The sequence below is a fragment of the Mobula birostris genome, chromosome 1 (assembly GCF_030028105.1).
Source record: "Mobula birostris isolate sMobBir1 chromosome 1, sMobBir1.hap1, whole genome shotgun sequence".
In the NCBI taxonomy this organism is placed as follows: Eukaryota; Metazoa; Chordata; class Chondrichthyes; order Myliobatiformes; family Myliobatidae; genus Mobula; species Mobula birostris.
Window position 1 is genome coordinate 130,343,063 of NC_092370.1, and position 25,010 is coordinate 130,368,072.

The 25,010-nt window shown below is 41.8% G+C and overlaps 1 protein-coding gene across 3 annotated transcripts; it reads left to right on the plus strand.

Moving 5' to 3' along the window:
* The first annotated feature begins 1,856 nt into the window (after positions 1-1,856).
* LOC140199766 (polyadenylate-binding protein 1-like) lies at positions 1,857-24,670 on the plus strand. Of its 3 annotated transcripts, XM_072262250.1 has the most exons (14): positions 1,857-1,871; positions 2,295-2,419; positions 4,673-4,768; positions 5,075-5,260; positions 6,602-6,691; positions 11,446-11,541; positions 11,848-12,033; positions 17,040-17,135; positions 17,442-17,726; positions 17,860-17,950; positions 18,082-18,195; positions 19,712-19,854; positions 22,838-22,922; positions 24,232-24,667. In XM_072262250.1, exons 2-14 carry the CDS (start codon positions 2,390-2,392, stop codon positions 24,285-24,287), a joined length of 1,554 nt encoding a protein of 517 aa, XP_072118351.1. In that variant the 5' UTR covers positions 1,857-1,871; positions 2,295-2,389; the 3' UTR covers positions 24,288-24,667. The 3 variants fall into 3 exon arrangements, with proteins under 3 accessions (XP_072118351.1, XP_072118367.1, XP_072118360.1); XM_072262266.1 differs by lacking the exons at positions 1,857-1,871; positions 18,082-18,195 and having other exon boundaries at positions 1,936-2,419; positions 24,232-24,670; XM_072262259.1 differs by lacking the exons at positions 1,857-1,871; positions 6,602-6,691 and having other exon boundaries at positions 1,939-2,419.
* The last annotated feature ends 340 nt before the right edge of the window (positions 24,671-25,010 follow it).

The following is a 25,010-nucleotide window of genomic DNA, read 5'->3' on the forward strand; positions in this document are numbered from 1 at the left end:
TTGTGAATTATTCTAATTAACTTCTAATTTGCCATATTGCTTGGCTATTGTTAATTTTCACACTGTAAATCTCAAGGCTACACAATCCTGTGTCACTCTCAACATTATTAGATTTTTCACCAACAGCATGCAGATCAGATTAGTGCTCTTTTTGAAACTGCAATTTGACTTTTTAGCATTTTCTCCTCCCTGTGCAGTCCATTTCTTTTTGTCTGCCCAGCATACTCTTTGTATGTGTCCTACTTTGTTGCATTTTCTGCAAGTTTTACCCTAAAATCTGCATTTATTTGGTGTATGTGAGCCCCTGCCACATCAGTAACACAATCTGTTTGGCCTGTCTGGTTTCTGTTTAGACACTGCAATTTTATTCTCACTGGTTGTCATTCCTGACTGCAACTCAATTGCATTTCTGTCTGAGGTTTCCATTGAAACAGCGATTTCTGCTGCTGTTTTGAACTGAAGTCGCACTCCAGTTAGGAGCTGTTTTTGAATGTTTTCTTTTAAAATTCCACAAACTAAACAACCTCTTGGTGTAGCATTAAGACCATTACCAAACTGATAATAATCAGACAATTTCTCAATTGAGCCACATATGCTGAAATTGACCCCCCCCCCCCACCTTCCTTTTGATTCTGCTTATGAAAGAAAAAGCATTCTTCAGTCAAAAATGGTTTTGGTTCTAAGTGTTACTGCATTACTTTTACAATAGTAGCAAAGCTTATTTGTGATGATTTAGTTGGAGTGGTCAAACTTTGAGGCAAACTGTATGACTTTAAATCTAATGCACCTAGCAAAATTGGTACTCACTTCTTGTTAGTTATTTCATTTGTTTCAAAATACTATTCCAGTAGCTCAGTCTACAAGAGCCAATCCAATTTTTCCAGCCATTTCAGATTTTTTAAAAAAATGATTATCACCCAGTACACATTCATTATGAACCAGTGAATTCTTCCATTTTATAACATCTTTTTAAACTCATTGTGTCTTCCCTTTCAAAGAACTTCTGGTGTGCTACCTTTTGCTTAGACTCGATGGTCTCCTCGTGCAGTGTGGCATACTTGCCATTCCTCGCTCGTTTTTTTTTTTAGCTTGAATGCTTTGCTGCATTTTAGCAGGTCGGTAGCCATATTGGGTTCTTTTTAAAAAATACGTCGCCAATGTTATGTACTGTAACTTCACAATATTAAATTGATTCAAAGGAAGACAGGGAGTCCAAGAATACAGGTTTAACTTTGAGTTTACTTGAAGTGAGGCGTGCACATGTCACATGGAGCATGGTGATGTATGCAATTCACGTATTTATATATATAACCTGTAATTAATTACTTAAATGAACAAGAATGCTTTAATTAAACAATATACAGGTATATATACAAGATTATTCAAATATAACTAAAATATTAAATACACAACAGTAGGGACTGATGGAAATTGGTGCTCAAGTCCAAGGATTCCTGAAGGTGGCAGCACAGGTACAGTAGATAAGGGGGTGCAGAAGGCATATGGAATATTAAATCATAAACACACGAGATGTTGGAAATCCAGAGTAACACCCACAAAATACTGGAGGAACTCAGCAGGTCAGGCAGCATCTATAGATAATTTATTTATATATATATTCTGCGTGATCCTCCATTTCCTTAACTATGCACAAGCTTTCTGTGGAAAGAAGTGCCCAAGATTCATATCCTCTGACTGAAAAAAGTTCCTTCTCATCGTATTCTGAATCAGTGTCCAATACCAAGCCCTCTGAGTCAAAGTGAAAGTAAATATTATTATCAAGTATGTGTACGTGACCATGTACTGCCTTCACACCAAGGAGAGTCTCTCCTGTAGCAGAAATATATAAAGCTAGAGGGTATATGTTTAGGGTGAGTGGTCTGGGGGGGGGGGATGGGGGGGTCAAAGGTTTAGAGTAGGTTTGAGGATACTGCATGAAAGCCATGGACCAAGTGCTGGTAAATAGTGTCGTTTCAGTAAGTAATTGATGTGAGTGCACGATGGTCAGCTTGGACATAGTGGGCTGACGGGACTGGTTCTATGTTGTATGAACACGAGATTCTGCAGAGTAACACACACAAAATGTCAAAGAGACTCAGCAGGTCGGGCATTTTGTATGAAGAGGAATAAACAGAGCTGGAGTCTCGGCCTGAAACGTCGACTGTATATTGTTCTCCATAGATGCTGCCCGACCTGCTGAGTTGCCCCAGCATTTTGTGTGTGTTACTCAAGGTTGTATGACTCTGCCTCTGTGTCAGTGAGTGCATATTAGGTGTGGTTGGTTTTCTGTTCAGCAAACAGGTGATTATGCATTGCAACGTCATTCATTTGGCACCGGGCCCAGGAAATGGTCGAGCAACAGACAGAGCTAAAGCACTAATTTGAACAGATGAAACAGGACCAAATCACAAACCACCAGGTAAATAGCAAAACTGTTGGTGTTTCAGTCATTGACCTAAAGCAAGAAGAAGCTTATCTAAACATAAGAGATTCTGCAGATGCCGGAATTCCGGACCAACACACACAGAATGCTAGAGGAACTCAGCAGGTCGGGCAGCGTCCAAGGATGTTTTGGCCTGAGATCCTTCATCAAGACTCACATGGCGATGAAGGTTCTCAGCCCAAACTATCGACTGTCTATTCCCCTCCATAGATGCTGCCTGACCTGCTGAGTCCTTCCAGTATTTTTGTATGCTCAGGAATCTTATCAATTTGAGTTGGAATGTAATATTAAAAGTGAAAATACTCAGCAAGCTTAGAAGTATTTGTGGAGAGAAGCATGTAACGTTTCACATAGACTTCAGTTGGTCCTGACGAAGGGTCTCGGCCCGAAACATCGACTGTACTTCTTCCTATAGATGCTGCCTGGCCTGCTGCATTCCACCAGCATTTTGTGTGTGTTGCTTGAATTTCCAGCATCTGCAGATTTCCTCATGTTTGAGAATGTAATTAGTTTGGTTATAGATGATCACACTTTTTTTGACTATCAATGTGTTGGTAAATGTAACTTTTTGTAATTGTTGATTTTTAGCGTTTGTTATTACATTTGGCATTGCAGAAGAGCCCACTGGGGTTCCGTGTGTACAGTAACACCCAATAGATTTTGTTCACATTGTGGCCAAAAAAAAGTGCCCCTTCAGAAGGTACTTACCTGCCTTGATACATTGGGAGTACCTGCACAATGCTTCGAGGTAAGCTCACTATCTTAAGGCCATTAAGGTTGGACAATTATGGGTCTTGGGAATATCCTAGAAATACATCTTGAAAGATGTAAGTGTACATGTGGAACTCAGTGGGCTGTCCTGCTTTGCCAAATCTGTTAATGAAAGTGATGTTTTAGAAACCTACTTGAGATTGACAAGGATTTTGATTTGGCAGTGAAGAAATGATGGACATGAAAGTCAGCAAGCGCAATTTTGTGATGTTCCTGTGCAAATATTGCTCATGGTCTTCCACATGATGGATGATGTTCTGTGGTGAGTCATGGCAAACTACCACAGCACTTGTCCATTAATTGAGGTGGCAATCAAATAGGTTTTTTGTACATGACACTTTGCTGGTTGTTTTGGAGCCCTGTTCAGCACCTTGGAGGGGATTTGGGGTGTTTGGTGGTGAGCCACCTGCTGCAGTATAAACAATTTGACAAGTGGCTGATCCAGAGAACTTAGTGGTTACTGGCCTCCTCTGTTGGTGACGTATTTGTTTGTGATGCCATTGCACGTCAAAAGTTGGTTATACAACAGTGGTCACCATTGTCCGAAATTCGTCTGAGGGAAAAGTTCTTGGCACTTATTAACCGACCCTACTGTATTCAGCCACAGCTTAGTTATGAGGAACAGAGGTTGGATGAGACTAGAACTGGAGGTCATAGATTAAGGGTGGAATGTGAAATACTTGAGGGGAATCGGAGAGGAAATTTCTTCACTCGGTGGTGCGAATGTTGAATGAGCTGCCAGTGAAAATGGTGAATGTGGGTTTGGTTGTAACATTTGAGAAGTTTGGATAAGTACATGGATAGGAGTGGTAGGGAGGGCTGTGATCCAGGTGTGGGTATTGGGACTAGGCAGAATATCAGTTCAGCATGGACTAGATGGGCTGAAGGGCATGTTTCTGAGCTGAAGAGCTCTATGTTGATGACTGATAGTGAACACTGCATTCAGCAATGACCATTTCCATTTCTGATTTTGAAGCTGTGAATGGTGTTTGGGGTCTAGCACAATCCCTTGAGCGATTTCATTTTGTCTACTTGAATGTTTTGAATGGTTGCTCCTCTTGACACTCGCCCTAGCCCCCACCTCAATGCTCACTGCTTCCCAATACTAACATTTTTCTGGTGCTGCTTGATTGTTTGGAAAAGGTTGAAAGTAAAGTGGGCTAAGCATCAGTGAGCAAGTTGTTGCCAGTTAGTTAATACTTGAAGTTAGCTGATTGAAATGGCTGGCGCTGATTTTATTCTGTTACTAGTAGTGGAGATGTTCACAAATCATCATTAAGTTGCCATCTCTATTCATGGTTAATATGTAAAGTTGACTGAGTTTTGAATTGATTAAGGGATTGCATAATTCTGTCTGTTGCTGCTGTATGAAGTATGTCAGTTTAATGATTTTTAAAGTACATTTGTGTTTAAATATGGTTTAATATAAGATTAAATTTGGATATTTTTCGATTATAGGGGGTCAACCTTTATGTCAAAAATCTGGATAAGAGTATTGATGATGTGCGACTGCGCAAAGAATTTTCACCGTTCGGTACAATTACAAGTGCTAAGGTATTGTTACTTTGTGCCTAATACATTACCATGTCAGAGGAAGAATAACTTTTTGTCAGAATTGTAGAAGTAGATTAATGGTAAATAGGCATCTTAACACAAAAATCTTGTCTGAATGATTTGCTTAAGCATCAGAACTTAACAATTTTTGGCCTATTGTTGAATGGACATCACATAAATGGCATTTTAAAGAAAACAATAAGTTTCAAACACGAGAATGTTAAGTTTGTTGAATTTTGTATTGTTCAGGTAATAATTGAAACTGGTTGTTTATCAGAATGAAATGTCTCCCTTTTATCTATTTAGGTGATGATGGAGCATGGGCATAGTAAAGGCTTTGGATTTGTCTGTTTCTCTTCACCAGAGGAAGCTACCAAGGCTATAACAGAGATGAATGGCCAGATTGTTAGCACTAAAGCTTTGTATGTTGCTCTGGCTCAACGCAAGGAAGAACGACGAGCTCATCTGGCAAAGCAATACATGCAGAGAATGGTGAGTGTCTGAGCTGTTCCAAATCCTGTTATCAATTCTTATCAACCAGCTCCACCGTCTGGGTACTTCATGGCAGCAATCCGGCAGGTAAATTATTATACACCAAAAGTGGAGGTGGATTTTGTAATAAGTGGCTGTAGTTCTTTATGAAATAAACATAAATGAGCTTTTGACATAATCACAATATTTTAACGGTCGTTATCGACTGTCAGGGGCTCTGACAGAAATATTTCAAAAGTCATTAGAAACGAGCATGGTGCCAGAGGATTGTTCATGTTGTTCCATTGTTTAAAAAGGGTTCTGAGAGTAAACCTGGCAATTAACGGCCTGTGAGTTTGACGTCAGTGGTGGGTAAATTGATGGAAAGTATTCTTAGGGATGGTATATATAATTATCTGGATAGACAGGGTCTGATTAGGAACAGTCAACATGGATTTGTGCGTGGAAGGTCACGTTTGACAAATCGTATTGAATTTTTTGAAGAGGTTACTAAGAAAGTTGATGAGGGTAAAGCGGTGGATGCTGTCTATATGGACTTCAGTAAGGCCTTTGACAAGGTCCCACAGGGAAGGTTGGTTAGGTATTAATATTGAAGTAGTAAAATGGATTCAGCAGTGGCTGGATGGGAGACGCCAGAGAGTGGTGGTGGATAACTGTTTGTCAGATTGGAGGCTGGTGTCTAGTGATGTGCCTCAGGGATCTGTACTGGGTCCAATATTGTTTGTCATATATATTAATGATCTGGATGATGGGCTGGTAAATTGGGTGAGTAAGTATGCAGATAATACTAAGATAGGTGGAGTTGTGGATAATGAAGTAGGTTTTCAAAGCTTGCAGAAATATTTAGGCCGGTTAGAAGAGTGGGCTGAAAGATGGCAGATGGAGTTTAATGCTGGTAAATGTGAGGTGTTTCATTTTGGTAGGACTTATCAAAATAGGACATACATGGCAAATGGTAGGGCATTGAAGAATGCAGTAGAACAGAGGGATCTAGGAATAATGGTGCATAGTTCCCTGAAGGTGGAATCTCATGTGGATAGGGTGGTGAAGAAAGCTTTTGGTATGCTGGCCTTTATAAATCAGAGCATTGAGTATAGGAGTTGGGATGTAATGTTGAAATTGTACAAGGGATTGGTGAGGCCAAATTTGGAGTATTGTGTACAGTTTTGGTCACCGAATTATAGGAAAGATGTCAACAAAATAGAGAGAGTACAGGGAAGATTTACTAGAATGTTACCTGGTGGGACTAGGTGAGAGTAAGAGTTCGGCATGGACTAGAAGGGCCAAGATGGCCTGTTTCCGTGCTGTAATTGTTACATGGTTATATATAATTATTCACAGGCTCAGAACCGTGCTGCAAATTACCCAACAGACAGCTTGCACAGCTTCGACCCAGCACTCGATGGGCTGCCCAAAGTGTCAGACCACAACGTAAGTAGAATGCTTTTAAGTAAAGTCCATATCATCCATAAGATTAATTACAGGGCTGTTATTTCACCTGGGAGAAAACAAAGCATCTGTTGTTATCAGTCCTTCAAAAATGTTAATCATTCTCATTTGGTCGATTTCTCCTTGTTCGAATACACCAGATGGTCTTTCCCTGTATTGATACCCAGTAAGTGTTACCGTCTCCATTTGCTACAATCTCCCCCTTGCGAACCAGAGAGTTTGGAATGTGCACCCATACATTTCCTCCCACTGTGGGAGCCCTTTCTTCAATGCCTGGTTCCCTCTCCCGTTCTGGGGTACACCCGATCGTCCTGCTCATCGGTGATATCTAGGGTAAAGGTCTGTTGTTTAGATTGTACAAGGCATGGGATAGTACAGACAGCCACCCCCACAAGATGTAAGTTGGTGTCAATAAATGAGTCCGTTGATTTAAAAGTCCATTCATTCTTTCAATTAGCTCTGATACTTGAGGATAATAGGGTATGTGGTGTACCCCATGAGTGTCCCTACTGGCAGCCCAGTCTTTCTTGGCTTGTCCTGAGAAGTTTGACCCATTATCTAACTCTATTCCTTGAGGGTCCCCAGAACAGTCGATTAACTTGTACAATCCTTCAGTGTGTGATCCTGGTCAGCTCTTGTGCAAGGGATTACCGTTAAAAACCTGAATAATTGTCAACCATGGGAAACAAATATTTAAATCGTTGCTGGGGCAGGGGTCCGCTGTAAATCAGTCTGCCGTACCTGGGCTGGACCTGCCTCCCTTTTAATGTGGGCAGTCGGCTTCTCAGGGAGTTCTTTTCTTAGAACTTGCTGACAAATATCACGTGTGGTAAGAACTATTTTTGTCATGTCTGCTGTATTCATATCCCTCGTTGTGTAGCCCGTTCCTTTGTGCCTTGCACTCCCAAATGACCAGCCATGTCACATGCCGATTGTCCCATTGCTCGGAACTCAGGGGTGTTGACCTGATGTCCCCCGGATCAACTGGTCCACTTTATTATTAAAGGTGGTGGATAGAGAGGCGTCTTTCTGGTGAGCATCTGCATGGAAAACAGTGATTTTCATTCATTGGGCCGCTTCCTAGATCTTTTCCCAAAGCGCCTGTCCCCCCTGTCCTGACAGGGGCTTTCCCTGTTTCTGCCACTGACACCGCCAATCCATTCACAGCTGCCCATCCATCTGGTTACATGCACAGCTGCAATGCTAAGGTGACTGCTACCAGGTCTGCTAGCTGGCTGGAACCACCCTTTCCCTGTGGCACCCGTGACTGTTCAGCGTGGCAGATTCCCATCTGTGGGTGCCAGCTTTCCAGCAACCCAGGCTTCAGACAACCGTCCATAGGGCTCGCCCCCACCTAACAGGAGAGGGGAGCAGGTCAGTATGTTTGGTACCATTTCACCAGCACGTGGGCTACACTTTCGGGTAATTTGCTGATCCCCTCTGAGCCCTTCTTTGCCCATTCTACGACGTACCACCTCCATTTCACAATAGAAGCTTGCTGCACCCTCCCCCCACCCACATCACAGCGGGGAGGTCCGTCTCATGATTTCCTCCTTTCCCTTAGTCAAGGCCTCAGTCTCCAGCAAGGCCCAGTAGCAGGCTAGCAGCTCTCTTTCAAAGGGTGCAGGACCAAAACCCTCGGGGAATGTTCACCCCATTCTGTCTTTGCCATAAGCTCCATACAGTGGTATTCTGATGTACGGTTACTGGCAGCTCAAAGGGCAAATCGGATAAATGAGGGGGCTGAGCCACTGTTTCCTTAGCAGCCTCAAATGCCTGTTGTTGCTCTGGACCCCATTCATTGTTTTCTTCCAGTATTTTTTTTAATATATAAGGGTCGTAACAGGCCAGCTGGGCGTGGTATGTGCCATCTCCTGTAGGTAGCCCAATAGCCCCACGTATCCTTGGGTGTCTTGCTTATTTGTGGGAGCAGCCAGTTTAGTTATCTTGTTCTGTACTTTATAGGATTGCTTGATGTCTTGAGACCCACTGGACGCCCAGAAGCTGGACTATCTGGTTCGGCCCCTGTATTTTGTGCTGATTCACTACCCATCCTCAGTTCCTCATGTGGCTTACCAGCACATCCAGGACTTCAGCTGTACCGCCGGTGGATCCCCTAAGCACAATGTCATCGATATAGTGGACTACCCGTATCTCACACAAAAGAGTAATGAATCGAGGTCTTATGCTATCAGACCATGATAACACATGTTTAAGTAGGGACCGTGCACAATCCTGATTTGATGGAGACAGATGTGAGAAGCACAGAGGAGCATCTGGAGAAACTTCTGAAATGCCTGCTTCACTGCTGCTGCTACTGTGCGATCGAGAATCTCCGGAGGGGAAGGCCTGCAATCCTTGGCTTCGCCTATTGTTTGTTGACGGGGATGGGGTCGAAACGCTTGGCAGAGATGGTGCTCAGTGTCGGAGGGCTGGTCAGAGGCTCAAAGTTTTTGGACGGACTCGAGTCGGCTGTGGTCGGGTGCTTCCAGGGTACTGCATCAGCAAGTTTGTGGCGCTGGAAGCTCATGGCAGGGCGAGTTTCTCCCTTCTACCGTCTGCGTGAGAAGATGGGACTTTTGAGAGACTGAGAGTTTTTTTTACTGTGCCCATGGTCTGTGCTTTATCAAATTATGTGGTTTTTGTCGGTTCTTTTAGTCTTGATTTGTTTTGTGTTTCTGTGATATTCTGGAAGAACATTGTATCATTTCTTCATGCATACATTAATAAATGACAATAAAAGAGGACTGGGTGTCCTCATAATCTAATCTAAACTAATCTAATCTAGCCACTAATGGTCTCATTTTGGTAGGATCCCCTGCTGACCACTCCGCCTCGCCCAATGCTCCTGCCACGCTCGAAGGGACTTACACGCTTGGGTGGCTTGCTGGGTTTCGGCCCTGTCAGCTCGTCCACAGGCTGACCAAGCTGAATCAGACTCAGCTGCTCCACGATTCCAATCCTGTCATTAGTCGCAAACAACCTTTGCTCTGCTGCCCTATATACATCTAGTTTAGTTTTCAAAGTGTACAGCAAGATCTAACAGGCCATTCCCTTGCTCGCTTCTCGTTTGGGAAACCCTACCTTACCTAACAGAGTGGCTGCCAAGCCAGGATGTCACCTCTACTGCTCTTCATCTCAGCTCCCCAACATATGGGAGGGTAACCCTCCAACAACACACTGGCCACTGCAACAAATCCATGGGTGTTGTCCCTCGACACCAGTATCTTAATCTCAGTCTCATCCCCAGACTTGTCCTGTTGGTTGCAAAACATTGCACCCATTATGCTGAATCCTGCTCACAGCGTGGATTTGTAAATGAAAATTATTTTGAGATTTGTTACGTGTTCTCTTCTGGTTCAGCTCAGGGTATACGTGCACGTATTCGCAAACAAAGGAGGTGACGCACATATTCACAATTTATTAGAACTAGCACAAATCCAATACAAAAGTAAAAATAAATCTCTACGGCAGTAAATAGTAGCAATATAGAAATCAAAATAATACTTATCATCCTTGGAATGAGCTGATCTGTGGAATGTTTCCACGCAGCCTCCCCTCTCTCCCTCCCTTTCTCTCTATCTCAAAAATCTTAGTCTAACTCCAATTCTACGTACTCCGACTCGCTTGATGTACCATTCCCTATCTCAGCACTCATCGTCAGCCGTGATCTAGGACAAAACTCTCTCCTCGCACCAAGAAGGTACCCCTTTTTATACCCTTCAAAACCACTTACACTGGTACTTCTCCATGCATTTGGTACCTGCCTCTGTACAATGACCCTGCCTTTCTATGGGAAAAATACATTTTTCACCATCTTCCACTATTATGGCCATAGACTTGTACACTCTTAACTTTCTCAAACATTGCTGTGGGCAATCCCAATCCCACTCCAAGCCAACACTTACAGACTTCCATCTTATCTTAGCATTTACCAAGGAGACATTTAACTTTTTCCTTACAGTCACGCAGGAGTTAGTTGTTTTGGAACTGTGGGATTGAGGATTACTCATTCTGCAGAGCGTTGGTCTTCAGTGGTTTATCTGGGATGTGTTTGGCTCCTTAACAAGTCCTGGAGTGAATAGTGGTAGAAGAGTGGCATTTGATGCAGAGTACTCCGGAGAAGACTAGATGGATTATCTACTCAATGTCTCTGGCGGGTGGTTCTGAACACTTCAGAGCTGATCACCAAAAAATGAACGGAGTTTCTGATGAACATTGGAAGACTAGTGAAGAGAGGCCATGTTTTGGAAGCCCCATCTTCACTTTATGGTTGATGTAATAAGATTCTGTGTGCTATTTTCATGAAGAGAGCAGTTACCTTAGCATTACAATTGCCTTCTCAGACAAAATCATTGACAGTGTCGTGGTTATTACAATGATTATTGGAATTGCTGTTTTGAGATGGCTGTTTAATGCAGTTTCTGCATTTCAAGGGTCTTGGAGTATCCTTATCAACAATGCTATTAAATGCAATTTTATCTTCTTGGCTTTTATCATCAGGTTTCAGCTCTGCTGCTAGTAATGGAGATGTTCACAAATCATCTATTCCCCATTAAGTTGCCAGCTCCATTCATGGTTGATATGTAAAGATGACTGAGTTTTGAATTGATTAAGGGATTGCATAATTCTGTCTGTTGCTTCTGTATGAAGTATGTCAGTTTAATGATTTTTAAAGTACATTTGTGTTTAAATATGGTCTAATATGTTTGAATTTGGATATTTTTCGATTATAGGGGGTCAACCTTTATGTCAAAAATCTGGATAAGAGTATTGATGATGTGCGACTGCGCAAAGAATTTTCACCGTTCGGTACAATTACAAGTGCTAAGGTATTGTTACTTTGTGCCTAATACATTACCATGTCAGAGGAAAAATAACTTTTTGTCAGAATTGTAGAAGTAGATTAATGGTAAATTGGCATCTTAACACAAAAATCTTGTCTGAATGTTTTGCTTAAGCATTAGAACTTAACAATTTTTGGCCTATTGTTGAATGGACATCACATAAATGGCATTTTAAAGTAAACAAAAAGTTTCAAACACGAGATTGTGAAGTTTGTTGAATTTTGTATTGTTCAGGTAATAATTGAAACTGGTTGTTTATCAGAATGAAATGTCTCCCTTTTATCTATTTAGGTGATGATGGAGCATGGGCATAGTAAAGGCTTTGGATTTGTCTGTTTCTCTTCACCAGAGGAAGCTACCAAGGCTGTAACAGAGATGAATGGCCAGATTGTTAGCACTAAAGCTTTGTATGTTGCTCTGGCTCAACGCAAAGAAGAACGACGAGCTCATCTGGCAAAGCAATACATGCAGAGAATGGTGAGTGTCTGAGCTGTTCCAAATCCTGTTATCAATCCTTATCAAACAGCTCCACTGTCTGGGTACTTCATGGCAGCAATCCGGCAGGTAAATTATTATACACCAAAAGTGGAGGTGGATTTTGTATTAAGTGGCTGTAGTTCTTTATGAAATAAACATAAATGAGCTTTTGATGTAATGACAAAATTTTAACGGTTGTTATCGACTGAATTATTCACAGGCTCAGGACCGTGCTGCAAATTACCCAACAGGCAGCTTGCAGTGCTTCGATCCAGCGCTCAATGGGCTGCCCAAAGTGTCAGGCCACAACATAAGTAAAATGCTTTTAAGTAAAGGCCATGCCACCCATGAAATTAATTACAGGGCTGTTATTTTAACTGGGAGAAAACAAAGCATTTGTTATTACTGTACGCCAACGCATCTCCCCCATTTCACGCACATCTGCTCTCACTCCATCCTCCCGCCACCCCACTAGGAATAGGGTTCCCCTTGTTCTCACCTACCACCCCACCAGCCTCCGGGTCCAACATATTATTCTCCGTAACTTCTGCCACCTCCAACGGGATCCCACCACCAAGCACATCTTTCCCTCCCCTCTCCCCCGCTTTCCGTAGGGATCGCTCCCTACGCAACTCCCTTGTGCATTCGTCCCCCCCGTCCCTCCCCACCTATCTCCCTCCTGGCACTTATCCTTGTAAGCGGAACAAGTGCTACACATGCCCTTACACTTCCTCCCTTACCACCATTCAGGGCCCCAGACAGTCCTTCCAGGTGAGGCGACACTTCACCTGTGCGTCGGCTGGCGTGATATACTGCATCGGGTGCTCCCGATGTGGCCTTCTATATATTGGTGAGACCCGACGCAGACTGGGAGATCTTTTTGCTGAACACCTACGCTCTGTCCGCCAGAGAAAGCAGGATCTCCCAGTGGCCATACGTTTTAATTCCACATCCCATTCTCATTCTGAAATGTCTATCCACGGCCTCCTCTACTGTAAAGATGAAGTCACACTCAGGTTGGAGGAACAACACCTTATATTCCGTCTGGGTAGCCTCCAACCTGATGGCATGAACATCGACTGCTCTAACTTCCGCTAATGCCCCACCTCCCCCTCGTACCCCATCCGTTATTTATTTATATACACACATTCTTTCTCTCTCTCTCTCCTTTTTGTCCCTCTCACTATACCCCTTGCCCATCCTCTGCACTTTTTCCCCCCCTTCCCCTTCTCTTTCTCCCTGGGCCTCCTGTCCCATGATCCTCTCGTATCCCTTTTGCCTATCACCTGTCCAGCTCTTGGCTCCATCCCTCCCCCTCCTGTCTTCTCCTATCATTTTGGATCTCCCCCTCCCCCTCCAACTTTCAAATCCCTTACTCACTCTTCCTTCAGTTAGTCCTGACGAAGGGTCTTGGCCCAAAACATCGACCGTACCTCTTCCTAGAGATGCTGCCTGGCCTGCCGCGTTCACCAGCAACTTTGATGTGTTGCTGTTATTACTGTATCAGTTTTCCAAAAATGTTAATCATTCTCATTTGGTCGATTTCTCCTTGTTCGAATACACCAGATGGTCTTTCCTTGTATTGATACTCAGTGAGTGTTACCGTCTCCATTTGCTACAACCTCCCCCTTGCGAACCAGAGAGTTTGGAGTGTGCACCCATACATTTCCTCCCACTGTGGGAGCCCTTTCTTCAATGCCTGGTTCCCTCTCCCGTTCTGGGGTACACCCGATCGTCCTGCTCATCGGTGATATCTGGGGTAAAGGTCTGTTGTTTAGATTGTACAAGGCATGGGATAGTACAGACAGCCACCCCCACAAGATGTAAGTTGGTGTCAATAAATGAGTCTATTGATTTAAGAGTCTATTCATTCTTTCAATTAGCTCTGATACTTGAGGATAATAGGGTATGTGGTGTACCCCATGAGTGTCCCTACTGGCAGCCCAGTCTTTCTTGGCTTGTCCTGAGAAGTTTGACCCATTATCTAACTCTATTCCTTGAGGGTCCCCAGAACAGTCGATTAACTTGTGTAATCCCTTCAGTGTGTGATCCTGGTCAGCTCGTATGCAAGGGATTGCTGTTAAAAACCTGAATAGTTGTCAACCATGGGAAACAAATATTTAAATCATTGCTGGGGCAGGGGTCTGCTGTAAATCAATCTGCCATACCTGGGCTGCACCTGCCTCCCACAATGATATTTCCATAAGCTTTACATGGCTCCTGTGGGCACACCATCAATCTGCACCTTGTCCGCCCCTGCCTTTAACAGAGCTTGAAACATTTCCTTCCAAGCTGGATGGGGTTGGCATAATTTTTAATGGTTCCTGTCCCCTCCTTGACTTCAAAACTCTTAACTTTTGTTTTTCCCTCATCAATGTGTCTTAATACCCCTGTCCTCTCTGGTGCCTCACCCATGGGGTGCCCAGATTGCCCTTTAAATGTGAGGGCACATGGTGAGCCATCCTGTTCACATACCCCTGATTCAATATCGCCTCATCTGAGCCATCCCACGGCAATCTGCGGTAACACCTGTATGTGTGACTATAGCTCGAAGCATCGCAATCCCTTCACTGAGCCAAGCTGCACCCTGCTGTCCCTGATCTACGGCAGAGGGATAAATCCTTAATACCGCGAGAACAAATCTGCAGAGTCACCATTGTCTTTCTGTATCTGAAACCACTTTGTGTAGAAAGCAGGAGAGAGTCATTAGCCTCCGCCACAGTCAAATGCACCATGCCAGCACCCGTATCCCACAACTGAACCAACCGTACAGCCAGATCGTCTCTGCCCTTCTGCACGTGTTTATCTCGAATGGCTCCTTTCTCATCAGTCTTTCATGGCCCAGTCACTCTTTCCTCCTGTGTCGTTTATCCACCCCCTTTCAACCCCCCCCCCCCATGTGCTTGTAGTCTTGTGACTGACTACACACCGGACGAGCCTGTACTGCGGGATCCTCGTATGAAACGTTCCGCTCAGGTTTGGCGGGAGCTCCACACTGAGAATCAGCGCCATGGCAGATATCGCCATCCCAACTGTCGTGTGCTCCCACCCCTTAGCCACTAATGGTCTCATTTTGGTAGGATCCCACTGCTGACCACTCCGCCTCACCCAATGCTCCTGCAACGCTAGAAGGGATTTAAAGCTTGGGTGGCTCGCTGGGTTTCGGCCCTGTCAGCTCGTCCATGGGCCGACCAAGCTGACTCAGACTCAGCTGCTCCATGATTCCAATCCTATCATTAGTCATAAGTAACCTTTGCTCTGCTGCCCTATACACATCTAGTTTAGTTTTCAAAGTGTACAGCAAAATCTAACAGGCCAGTCCCTTGCTCGCTTCTCGTTTGGGAAACCCTGCCTTACCTAGCAGAGTGGCTGCCAAGCCAGGATGTCACCTCTACTGCTCTTCATCTCAGCTCCCCAACATATGGGAGGGTAACCCTCCAACAACACACTGGCCACTGCAACAAATCCATGGGTGTTGTCCCTCGACACCAGTATCTTAATCTCAGTCTCATCCCCAGACTTGTCCTGTTGGTTGCAAAACATTGCACCCATTATGCTGAATCCTGCTCACAGCGTGGATTTGTAAATGAAAATTATTTTGAGATTTGTTACGTGTTCTCTTCTGGTTCAGCTCAGGGTATATGCGCACATATACGCAAACAAAGGTGACGCACATGTTCACACTTCATTAGAACTAGCACAAATGCAATACAAAAGTAAAAATAAATCTCTAAGGCAGTAAGTAGTAGGTGTACAGAAATCAAAATAATAGTTATCATCCTCGGAATGAGCTGATCTGTGGAATGTTTCCACGCAGCCTCCCCTCTCTCCCTCCCTTTCTCTCTATCTCAAAAATCTCAGTCTAACTCCAATTCTACGTACTCCGACTCACTTGATGTACCATTCCCTATCTCAGCACTCATCGTCAGCCGTGATCTAGGACAAAACTCTCTCCTTGCACCAAGAAGGTACCCCTTTTTATACCCTTCAAAACCACTTACACTGGTACTTCTCCATGCATTTGGTACCTGCCTCTGTACAATGACCCTGCCTTTCTATGGGAAAAATACATTTTTCACCATCTTCCACTATTATGGCCATAGACTTGTACACTCTTAACTTTCTCAAACATTGCTGTGGGCAATCCCAATCCCACTCCAAGCCAACACTTACAGACTTCCATCTTATCTTAGCATTTACCAAGGAGACATTTAACTTTTTCCTTACAGTCACGCAGGAGTTAGTTGTTTTGGAACTATGGGATTGAGGATTACTCATTCTGCAGAGCGTTGGTCTTCAGTGGTTTATCTGGGATGTGTTTGGCTCCTTAACAAGTCCTGGAGTGAATAGTGGTAGAAGAGTGGCATTTGATGCAGACTACTCCGGAGAAGACTAGATGGATTATCTACTCAATGTCTCTGGCGGGTGGTTCTGAACACTTCAGAGCTGATCACCAAAAAATGAACGGAGTTTCTGATGAACATTGGAAGACTAGTGAAGAGAGGCCATGTTTTGGAAGCCCCATCTTCACTTTATGGTTGATGTAATAAGATTCTGTGTGCTATTTTCATGAAGAGAGCAGTTACCTTAGCATTACAATTGTCTTCTCAGACAAAATCATTGACAGTGTCGTGGTTATTACAATGATTATTGGAATTGCTGTTTTGAAATGGCTGTTTAATGCAGTTTCTGCATTTCAAAGGTCGTCTTGGAGTATCCTTATCAACAATGCTATTAAATGCAATTTTATCTTCTTGGCTTTTATCATCAGGTTTCAGCTCTGCTGCTAGTAATGGAGATGTTCACAAATCATCTATTCCCCATTAAGTTGCCATCTCCATTCATGGTTGATATGTAAAGATGACTGAGTTTTGAATTGATTAAGGGATTGCATAATTCTGTCTATTGCTTCTGTATGAAGTATGTCAGTTTAATGATTTTTAAAGTACATTTGTGTTTAAATATGGCTTAATATAAGTTTAAATTTGGATATTTTTCAATTATAGGGGGTCAACCTTTATGTCAAAAATCTGGATAAGTGTTTTGATAATGAGCGACTGCGCAAAGAATTTTCACCATTCGGTACAATTACAAGTGCTAAGGTATTGTTACTTTGTGCCTAATACATTACCATGTCAGAGGAAGAATAACTTTTTGTCAGAATTGTAGAAGTAGATTAATGATAAATTGGCATCTTAACACAAAAATCTTGTCTGAATGTGTTGCTTAAGCATGAGAACTTAACAATTTTTGGCATATTGTTGAATGGACATCACATAAATGGCATTTTAAAGTAAACAATAAGTTTCAAATACGAGATTTTCAAGTTTGTTGAACTTTGTATTGTTCAGGTAATAATTGAAACTGGTTGTTTATCAGAATGAAATGTCTCCCTTTTATCTATATAGGTGATGATGGAGCATGGGCGCAGTAAAGGCTTTGGATTTGTCTGTTTCTCTTCACCAGAGGAAGCTACCATGGCTATAACAGAGATGAACGGCCGGATTGTTGGCCCCAAGCCTTTGTATGTTGCTCTGGCTCAGCGCAAAGAAGAACGACAAGCTCGTCTGACAAACCAATACATACAGAGAATTGCGAATGTCAGAGCTGTTTCAAATCCTGTTATCAATCTTGTTATCAATCCTTACCAACCAGCTCCACCGTCTGGGTACCTGTTAGCACCATTCCCTCAGGTAAATTATTCTACATTAAAAGTGGAGCTGGATTTTGTATTAAGAGTCTGTTGTTATTTATGAAATAAACATAAATGAGCTTGTGATGTAATGACAACATTTTAATGGTCGTTTTTGACTGAATTATTCACAGGCTCAGAACTGTGCTGCATATTACCCAACAGGTCAGCTTGCACAGCTTCGACCCAGCGCTCGATGGGCTGCCCAGAGTGTCAGGCCACAACGTAAGTAGAATGCTTTTAAGTAAAGATAAACATTTCTGTGTGACTGTCAGTTATTATTTGGGTAATTTTATTGCATCCTAACTTTGATTTTTTTTCCCCCTGATTTCTATAAAATTGGATTTCCTTGTTAGCATTCCAGAGTATGCCTGGCAGCATGCGTCCAACAGGTCCCCGACCACCAACCATCAGCTCCATGAGACCAACTTCTGCTCAGGTGCCATGTGTCATGAGCACTCAGCGTGTTGGTGAGCTGTCTGTTCGTAAGAATGTATTTTAAACCTTGTGAAAATCAGTTGCGGCATGTTCCCCTATTTAAATGCAATTCCGTTTTCTTGCTTCGTTGATCTATTCTAGAAATTGCTCCTTTCATTTCTTGGTAAAACCACAGGTAGTTTAACCTCGTGGCAAGATGACGAGAGTTAAAGAAAGTGGGAGCACATTGGTTGTTCTAATGATGTAGAAATTATTTTGATATTAAAGCTTTACCATAGTTGTTAGCATTTTTTCACAAATGTATTGCAAACAATTGAGAGCCAGCTGGTCATTCATAATACCGGTATCTTACTATGGTAATAAAGCTACATTCATTTTAAACTCGTGTTTAATGTGAACTGTTTCATTAGGCTGGTACTTGCACAGCAAGTCTGACAGTTCTATTCAATTCTGCCGGAATATTTCTTGGTATAAGTTTCATAAAATTTGAGATTCCTACACATGTATGGAAATCCTGAGCCTGGTAACCAAGAGACAGACTTGTGAACTACTGCAATTGCCTAGTGTATTTATACTTAATGAAACTTGTGTCAGATTAAACTGAAGATGACAAGGTATAAAGTATAAAATTAACATTTGATTTTCATTTTTTCCCAGTTTAATTATTTTAAAGTCTGGGTGAGACATTAAACCAATTTATTGTGAAATCATTACCATTCAAACTAAATGGGGTGGCATGGTAGCATATTGGTTAGCACACTTTACAGTACCAGTGACCCGGGTTCAATTCCCGCTGCTGTCTGTAGGGAGTTTGTACGTTCCCCCTATGATGGTGTGGGTTTCCTCTGTGTGCTCTGGTTTCCTCCCACAGTCCAAAGATGTACTGGTTGATAGATTAACTGGTCATTGTAAATTGTCTTGTGGATTAGGCTAGGGTTAAATCAGGGGTTGTTGGGTGGTGCAGCTTGAAGAGCCCTGAGGGCCCACTCTGTGTTGTATTTCAATAAATAAATATTATTTTGTCACTAACTTTGCTGTTTATGCAATTGTGCAGTGTTAATCATGACAGGTTCCTCTGCATTTCCCCTTTGACAACCATGCCATAAGGGTGATACTGTAGTTAGGGACATTTGGGAAGCATTTGATAAGCTTGTCAAGTTGGACAATTCACTAACCAGAGGGGGAAGATGTGCATGACTTAACTGGATGCTTTTCGTTGGCTCTGAAATACTTCGGGATATCCTGAGTTGTGCAAACTTTTTTCTAAAGAGCTAACGTGTCATTGCCATTGCCTGTACTGCAGAAGGATGATAGGTTGCACATTGTATACTAGTGTGGGAAAACAGTTATGGAGTCAGCTTTTTCTTCAGTGAGCTGTTCAGTAAAATTTAGTCTAATGTTTACATAAATTAGCTGTGGAACTTGGAGCACAAATGATGTAGTATTTAAGGTGTGGAAATATTTTACCTGACTGTAGTTTAACAATTAGCAAGTAACAAAATATTAACTGTTTTCAGAATTTTGAACTTTGTCAATTTCTTTTTAAAGCTAACACAGCAACACAGACAATGGGACCTCGTGCTGGTGCTACAGCTCCTGGTGTTCGCTCGTTTACACAATACAAATATGCTGCAGGAGTCCGCAATCCTCAACAACATCTAAATACCCAGCCTCCGGTTGCTATGCAACAGGTACATTACCTATTCAGATGTTGCAAACAGCTTTAGAGTACTGGTTAGGCCGCACTTGGAGACCTGGTCACATCATGATAAGAAGGATATAATTGTGCTGGAGAGAATGCAGAAGAATTGGAAAGGATGTTGTTTGGATTGGAGGAAGATTTGGATAGGCTGGGCTTGTTTTCCTTTGAGCAAAGAAAGCTAAATGTTGAGCCAACAGATATTACTGAGGTGTAGCCAGTCAAAATCTTTTCTCAGGGGATCAGAAATAAGGGCATAGGTTTTAGATGAAAAGAGGGAATTTTAAAGTGGATTTAAGGTGTATATTTTGCAGAGAGTTGATGTCTATGAAAATGGTGAAATTGGGTAAGATTAGTATGTTTGAAAAGCATTGAAGTAGACATTTAGACAAGGCATAGAAAGATGGTCTTAAAGTGAGCAAATGAGATTGTAGATGGGCAAAGGGTTGGCATGAATGTGATAAAGCAAAAAGCCCGTTTCTGTGCTCTAGAACACGATAGAGTAATTTTCAACATTGAAATTTATAGAATAATTTCAACAGAAGAGTTGGTTTCATGGAGTTCCATTGTCCTGGCTTCAACTCCGTGAATCTCGTGTACCCGGAACTTACTCAGTCAAGTGTCTATCTGAGTTTGATGGTTATACGCTTCTATACGAGTATTGTAGTTTAGATAGATACCCGGATGCGAATAAGAAATTGGCATCAGGATCAGGCATTAGTGATAATGGTTTAAAGATAAGAATATGATTTACATTGAAAATCAGAACAACTGCCGCCCTTTGAAATCAGAGGGAATTAAAAACAGTGCTGGACAAACTCAGCAGGTCAGACAGCAGCTCTGGGAAGAGGGTTGTTCAACATTTGAGTTCGTAGCTTAATCACAAGTGTAAGTTTTCAGTATGAGGGAACTTGGGGGAGGAGTATGTAGAACAAAGGAAATGCCCGTACTAAGGGGTTGAAGTGGATTAATAGGGAAAGTAACAGACCTAGAAGCCTAATGTTAATTGTGGTAAGTTCCCTTGCATTTTACAACACATAGAGGGAGGTGGTGTGGTTATTACCCAAAAAGTAAGAAAAACAAAACATTCAGGAATTCATTGGGAGCATTGTCCAAGGCCCAATAATCTTTAGCTGTTTTTCCAATGTTGTACCTTAAGAGGAGAAATGGAAATGCTGGCTGCAGATTGTAACATTGCATTCCATTTTCAAATTCCGGAAATGAGGTACTCCGGTCTAAGCATTGAACAATTCCAGATGTTGAGGCATTTGGCAGGTACAGTTTGTGCTACATTAGTGGCAACAGTGATCATCTCTAAGGAGAATACCCAAGCATATTGCCATTGCCTTTGAGAGCAACCTCCAACGTCTGGGGGTTACCAGATAATTCAGCCACACAGATTCTCTGGCTCTAATAACAGCAGAGGGGTTTCTTATTCTATGACTGATTTAATTCCTTGCAGTTTAAAGCCTTTCCAGCAACTGAATGCACATGAGTAAGGCTGTTATTCCCATTGGTGAGTGCAGCTCCAACAAGCAAGACACTGTTCAGAACACAGCAGTCTCTTTCAGTGGCATCCTTGTTTTGAGCTTTCAGCCCCTCCACTGTTATCAAATGATGGCTGTATTGTGTACAGTCAAGAAAATGCTCTGCAGTTACTTGTGGCTATGATGAAAGCACCTCAGATTTCTATCAGCAACGAAGAAAAAGGAAAGATGTACATAAAAAGGCCAACTAAAACTTCGTTTTAATTGGCATGGAATTCCATTGCCGTACTTTGATTGCTGCTGGGTCTAAACACTGAAACTTCCTATCTATTGTTACTATATATCACAAACTAAATGGATTAGAACTCGTCTCACTACTACCCGGAGGGCTGATGAGCAGTAAGTGATAGCCTTGTCATCGTTACCCATGGACTGTAGATGTGTTAGGGAGAGGCTTTAATGTCCCAGGATGAAAATTGCCATGCAAGTTAATGGTCTTGATTTTAGCTGCATCTAATTAGGTGCTTTGCTAATGTTTTGTGTTATATATTGTTTCAAAATGGAACTGCTGACATGTAGATTAAACAATAATACAGGAACTCTTATGCAGTCTTTAGATTTACTTATCAATTCAGGAAGTCTGAATACTGTGCCAGTTCTCAATGTAATTTTGAAGTTTCTTTTCATTGGGTTAACATTTTAATTGCTGTATGCAAGGCTTTTAAACAAGGGCACAGTAGTGTTGTAAAGAAGGTTACACATTGGCATTGTAGGCATTGGTTAGGTAAGACCGCTTCTCAATCTGTTCTTGTGTGGTACTCTGTACATTATTGCATTACTAGAAAGCAGCAACCATTGCCAGCAGAATAATGCTCCCGGATTACATGAGCACATGTATTAATTCCAGATCCTGTTTTACTCCTTGCATCAGATAAATCTCAAATACAGTTGGGATGTGGGTATCTCAAGATGAAAATTGGCATTGTGACCTAATTTTTAGACTGAGGAGAGATTGAGTCGCCGGAGACTGTACTCACTGGAATTCAGAAGAATGAGAGGAGATCTTGTAGAAACATATAAAATTATGAAAGGGATAGATAAGATAAAGGCAGGAAGGTTCTATGCATTGGTAGGTGAGACTAGAACTAGGGGACATAGCCCCAAGATTTAGGGGAGTAGATTTTGGATGGAGATGAGGAGGAAGTGCTTTTCCCAGAGAGTGGTGAATCTGTGGAGTTCTCTGCCCAATGAAGCAGTGGGGACTACCTCGGTAAATATATTTAAGACATGGTTGGAAAGATTTTTGCATAGTAGGGGAATTGAGGGTTACGGGGAAAAGGCAGTTAGTTGGAGCTGAGTTCATGGCCAGATCAGCCCGTGATCTTATTGAATGGCGGAGCAGGCTTGACGGGCCAGGTGGTCAACTCCTGCTCCTATTTCTTATGTTCTTATGTTAAGCAGGATTTAATGCATGCTCTTCCATTTCAGCCTGCAGTTCACGTACAAGACCAGGAACCCCTGACTGATTCCATGCTAGCTGCTGCCCCTCCCCAGGAACAGAAGCAGATGCTGGGTAAGGATCTAAAGTTTACAGTGGAGTCTGGAACAAAAATACAGATTAATGTTATTGAACAATTTAGGTATGGCAACTTGCAGTGCTAGATTGTAGAAACGAGATATTTTAAACATAATCCAAGGCACATATATTGGAGATATATTTTTAAATTACCCCTTATTAAAACTACTTGGATCTTCTGTGATCTTTGGCATTGCTCTCTGGAGGGGCTTGTGCACCACATGTTAGGAACTGTTGCCATTAGCTTTAAAATGCTGAGGGGTGGGAAATGGAATTGGGTTGAACAGCTAGGTTAAGTAAGGATATAATGGGCTAAATAATACAACTTATTTAAAGAGCACTTTACATACAAATGATATAGGTCAAAGTGCTCTACAATGGAATAAAGTGTAAACGTGAAAATAAGAGACAAAATGATGTTAGTTAAAAGCAAGGTTAAATAGCTTTTGAGCTGGTGTTTAAAACTGTCAACTGAGGCTGCATCCCTTGTAGATTTAGGTATTGAGTCCTACAGTTTAGGAGCATAATTCAAAAAAACTGATAACTATTGAGTCTTGACAAAGGGTCTCAGCCTGAAACGTCGACTGTACCTCTTCCTAGAGATGCTGCCTGGCCTGCTGCGTTCATCAGCAACTTTGATGTGTGTTGCTTAACTATTAAGTTGAATATTTTTGGCCCGAATTTAACAATCATTAACAAAAGTGACATAATGGGCTAAATGACATTTCTACTCAAGGTACAAGATTGTTTATCGTCATACATAAGTGTAAAGGAGATGAAAATGATTTTTACTTCTGGATTTGATGCAGCATAAAAAATGCAAAATATAAACACAAAAGCAATCCTCTAAAACAGACTGTACAATACCGAGACTGATTTTGTGTCCATCTAGTGACACTAGGTAAGGTGTATGTGGTGATGGTGGGGTGGAGTGAAGGAGTTAGTATAGAATAGAATTTTATTTAGCAATCATTGTTCTATTACTGAGGTTAATTTAGTTAGGATGACAAAATGTACAGTGTTCTTTGATTCCCTGACTACAGATGTTGTTCTCTCCAAATCAGATCGCAAACAATTAAAGATGTTAAGTTGTGCAGCCATAGTGGGCAATTCACTTTTTGCTATCAAGAAATTGTTAGTTTTTTATATGCAAAAATACACATATGTACTTTTTGTGCATCAATTTCCTTTTGTCTGTTCAACTAATTATTGGCGGAGTTCAAGTCTATTACACATGAATGTTCTAAATTCTTTTTGCAGGAAATATATTTGGAACAACAAATGTAAAATTTTTTTTGTTCTGCAGGAGAGGACAACAGTGAAGCTTGCATTACTGGAAAAAAAAATCTAAACATTGGATAAAGTTTAAAAGAAAACTCTAAAACATATCAAAACAGAAAATGTTTACAAAAAAATCATAAAGGAAACCTCTAAGCATATGAAATGAAGTCACTACCAGGTCTGGCATAAGCGATGCTAGTCCTAGACTTTTATGGGGAAAATTACAAAAAAAAATGTAAATTGTGAAGTTTTCTAGTCTGGGGTAGATGTTTTATGCACAAAAACGTTTGATACATTAAAACGTTTGATGCATTCATTTCTTTAAAGTTTTGTAACCCATTAGTGTGGATATGTTCAGCAGATCCACACTATGTTTAGTTGACCATGTTTTTGATGGTTAAGCATTAAAAACTGAAACTGAGTATTTGGATTATAGCATGCTTGCCTTAATAAAGATACTGAATAATGACTTGGTGCTCTGTATTCTCTGCTCATGGGTCACAAACTATTTCAAGTCTTCAGAATAAAAGACTTTGTTCTATACTGGAGAGGGATGGAAGCAATTTATTTGCAAACGTTCTTCAGAGTAAAATGTTCCATCTCAAGTTGGATAAATCTGCACTTTTAGAACCACTTTGGATTTAATCTGTGTATGCTTTTAGTTGTCATCATGAAATATCCAAATAGATAGCGGAGAGGGGCGGAAGGGATTTATTTGCAAACATTCTTCAAAGTAAGATGCTCCATCTCTAATAAGGTAAATCTGTACTTTTAGAACTACTTTGGATTCAATCTGAGGATGCT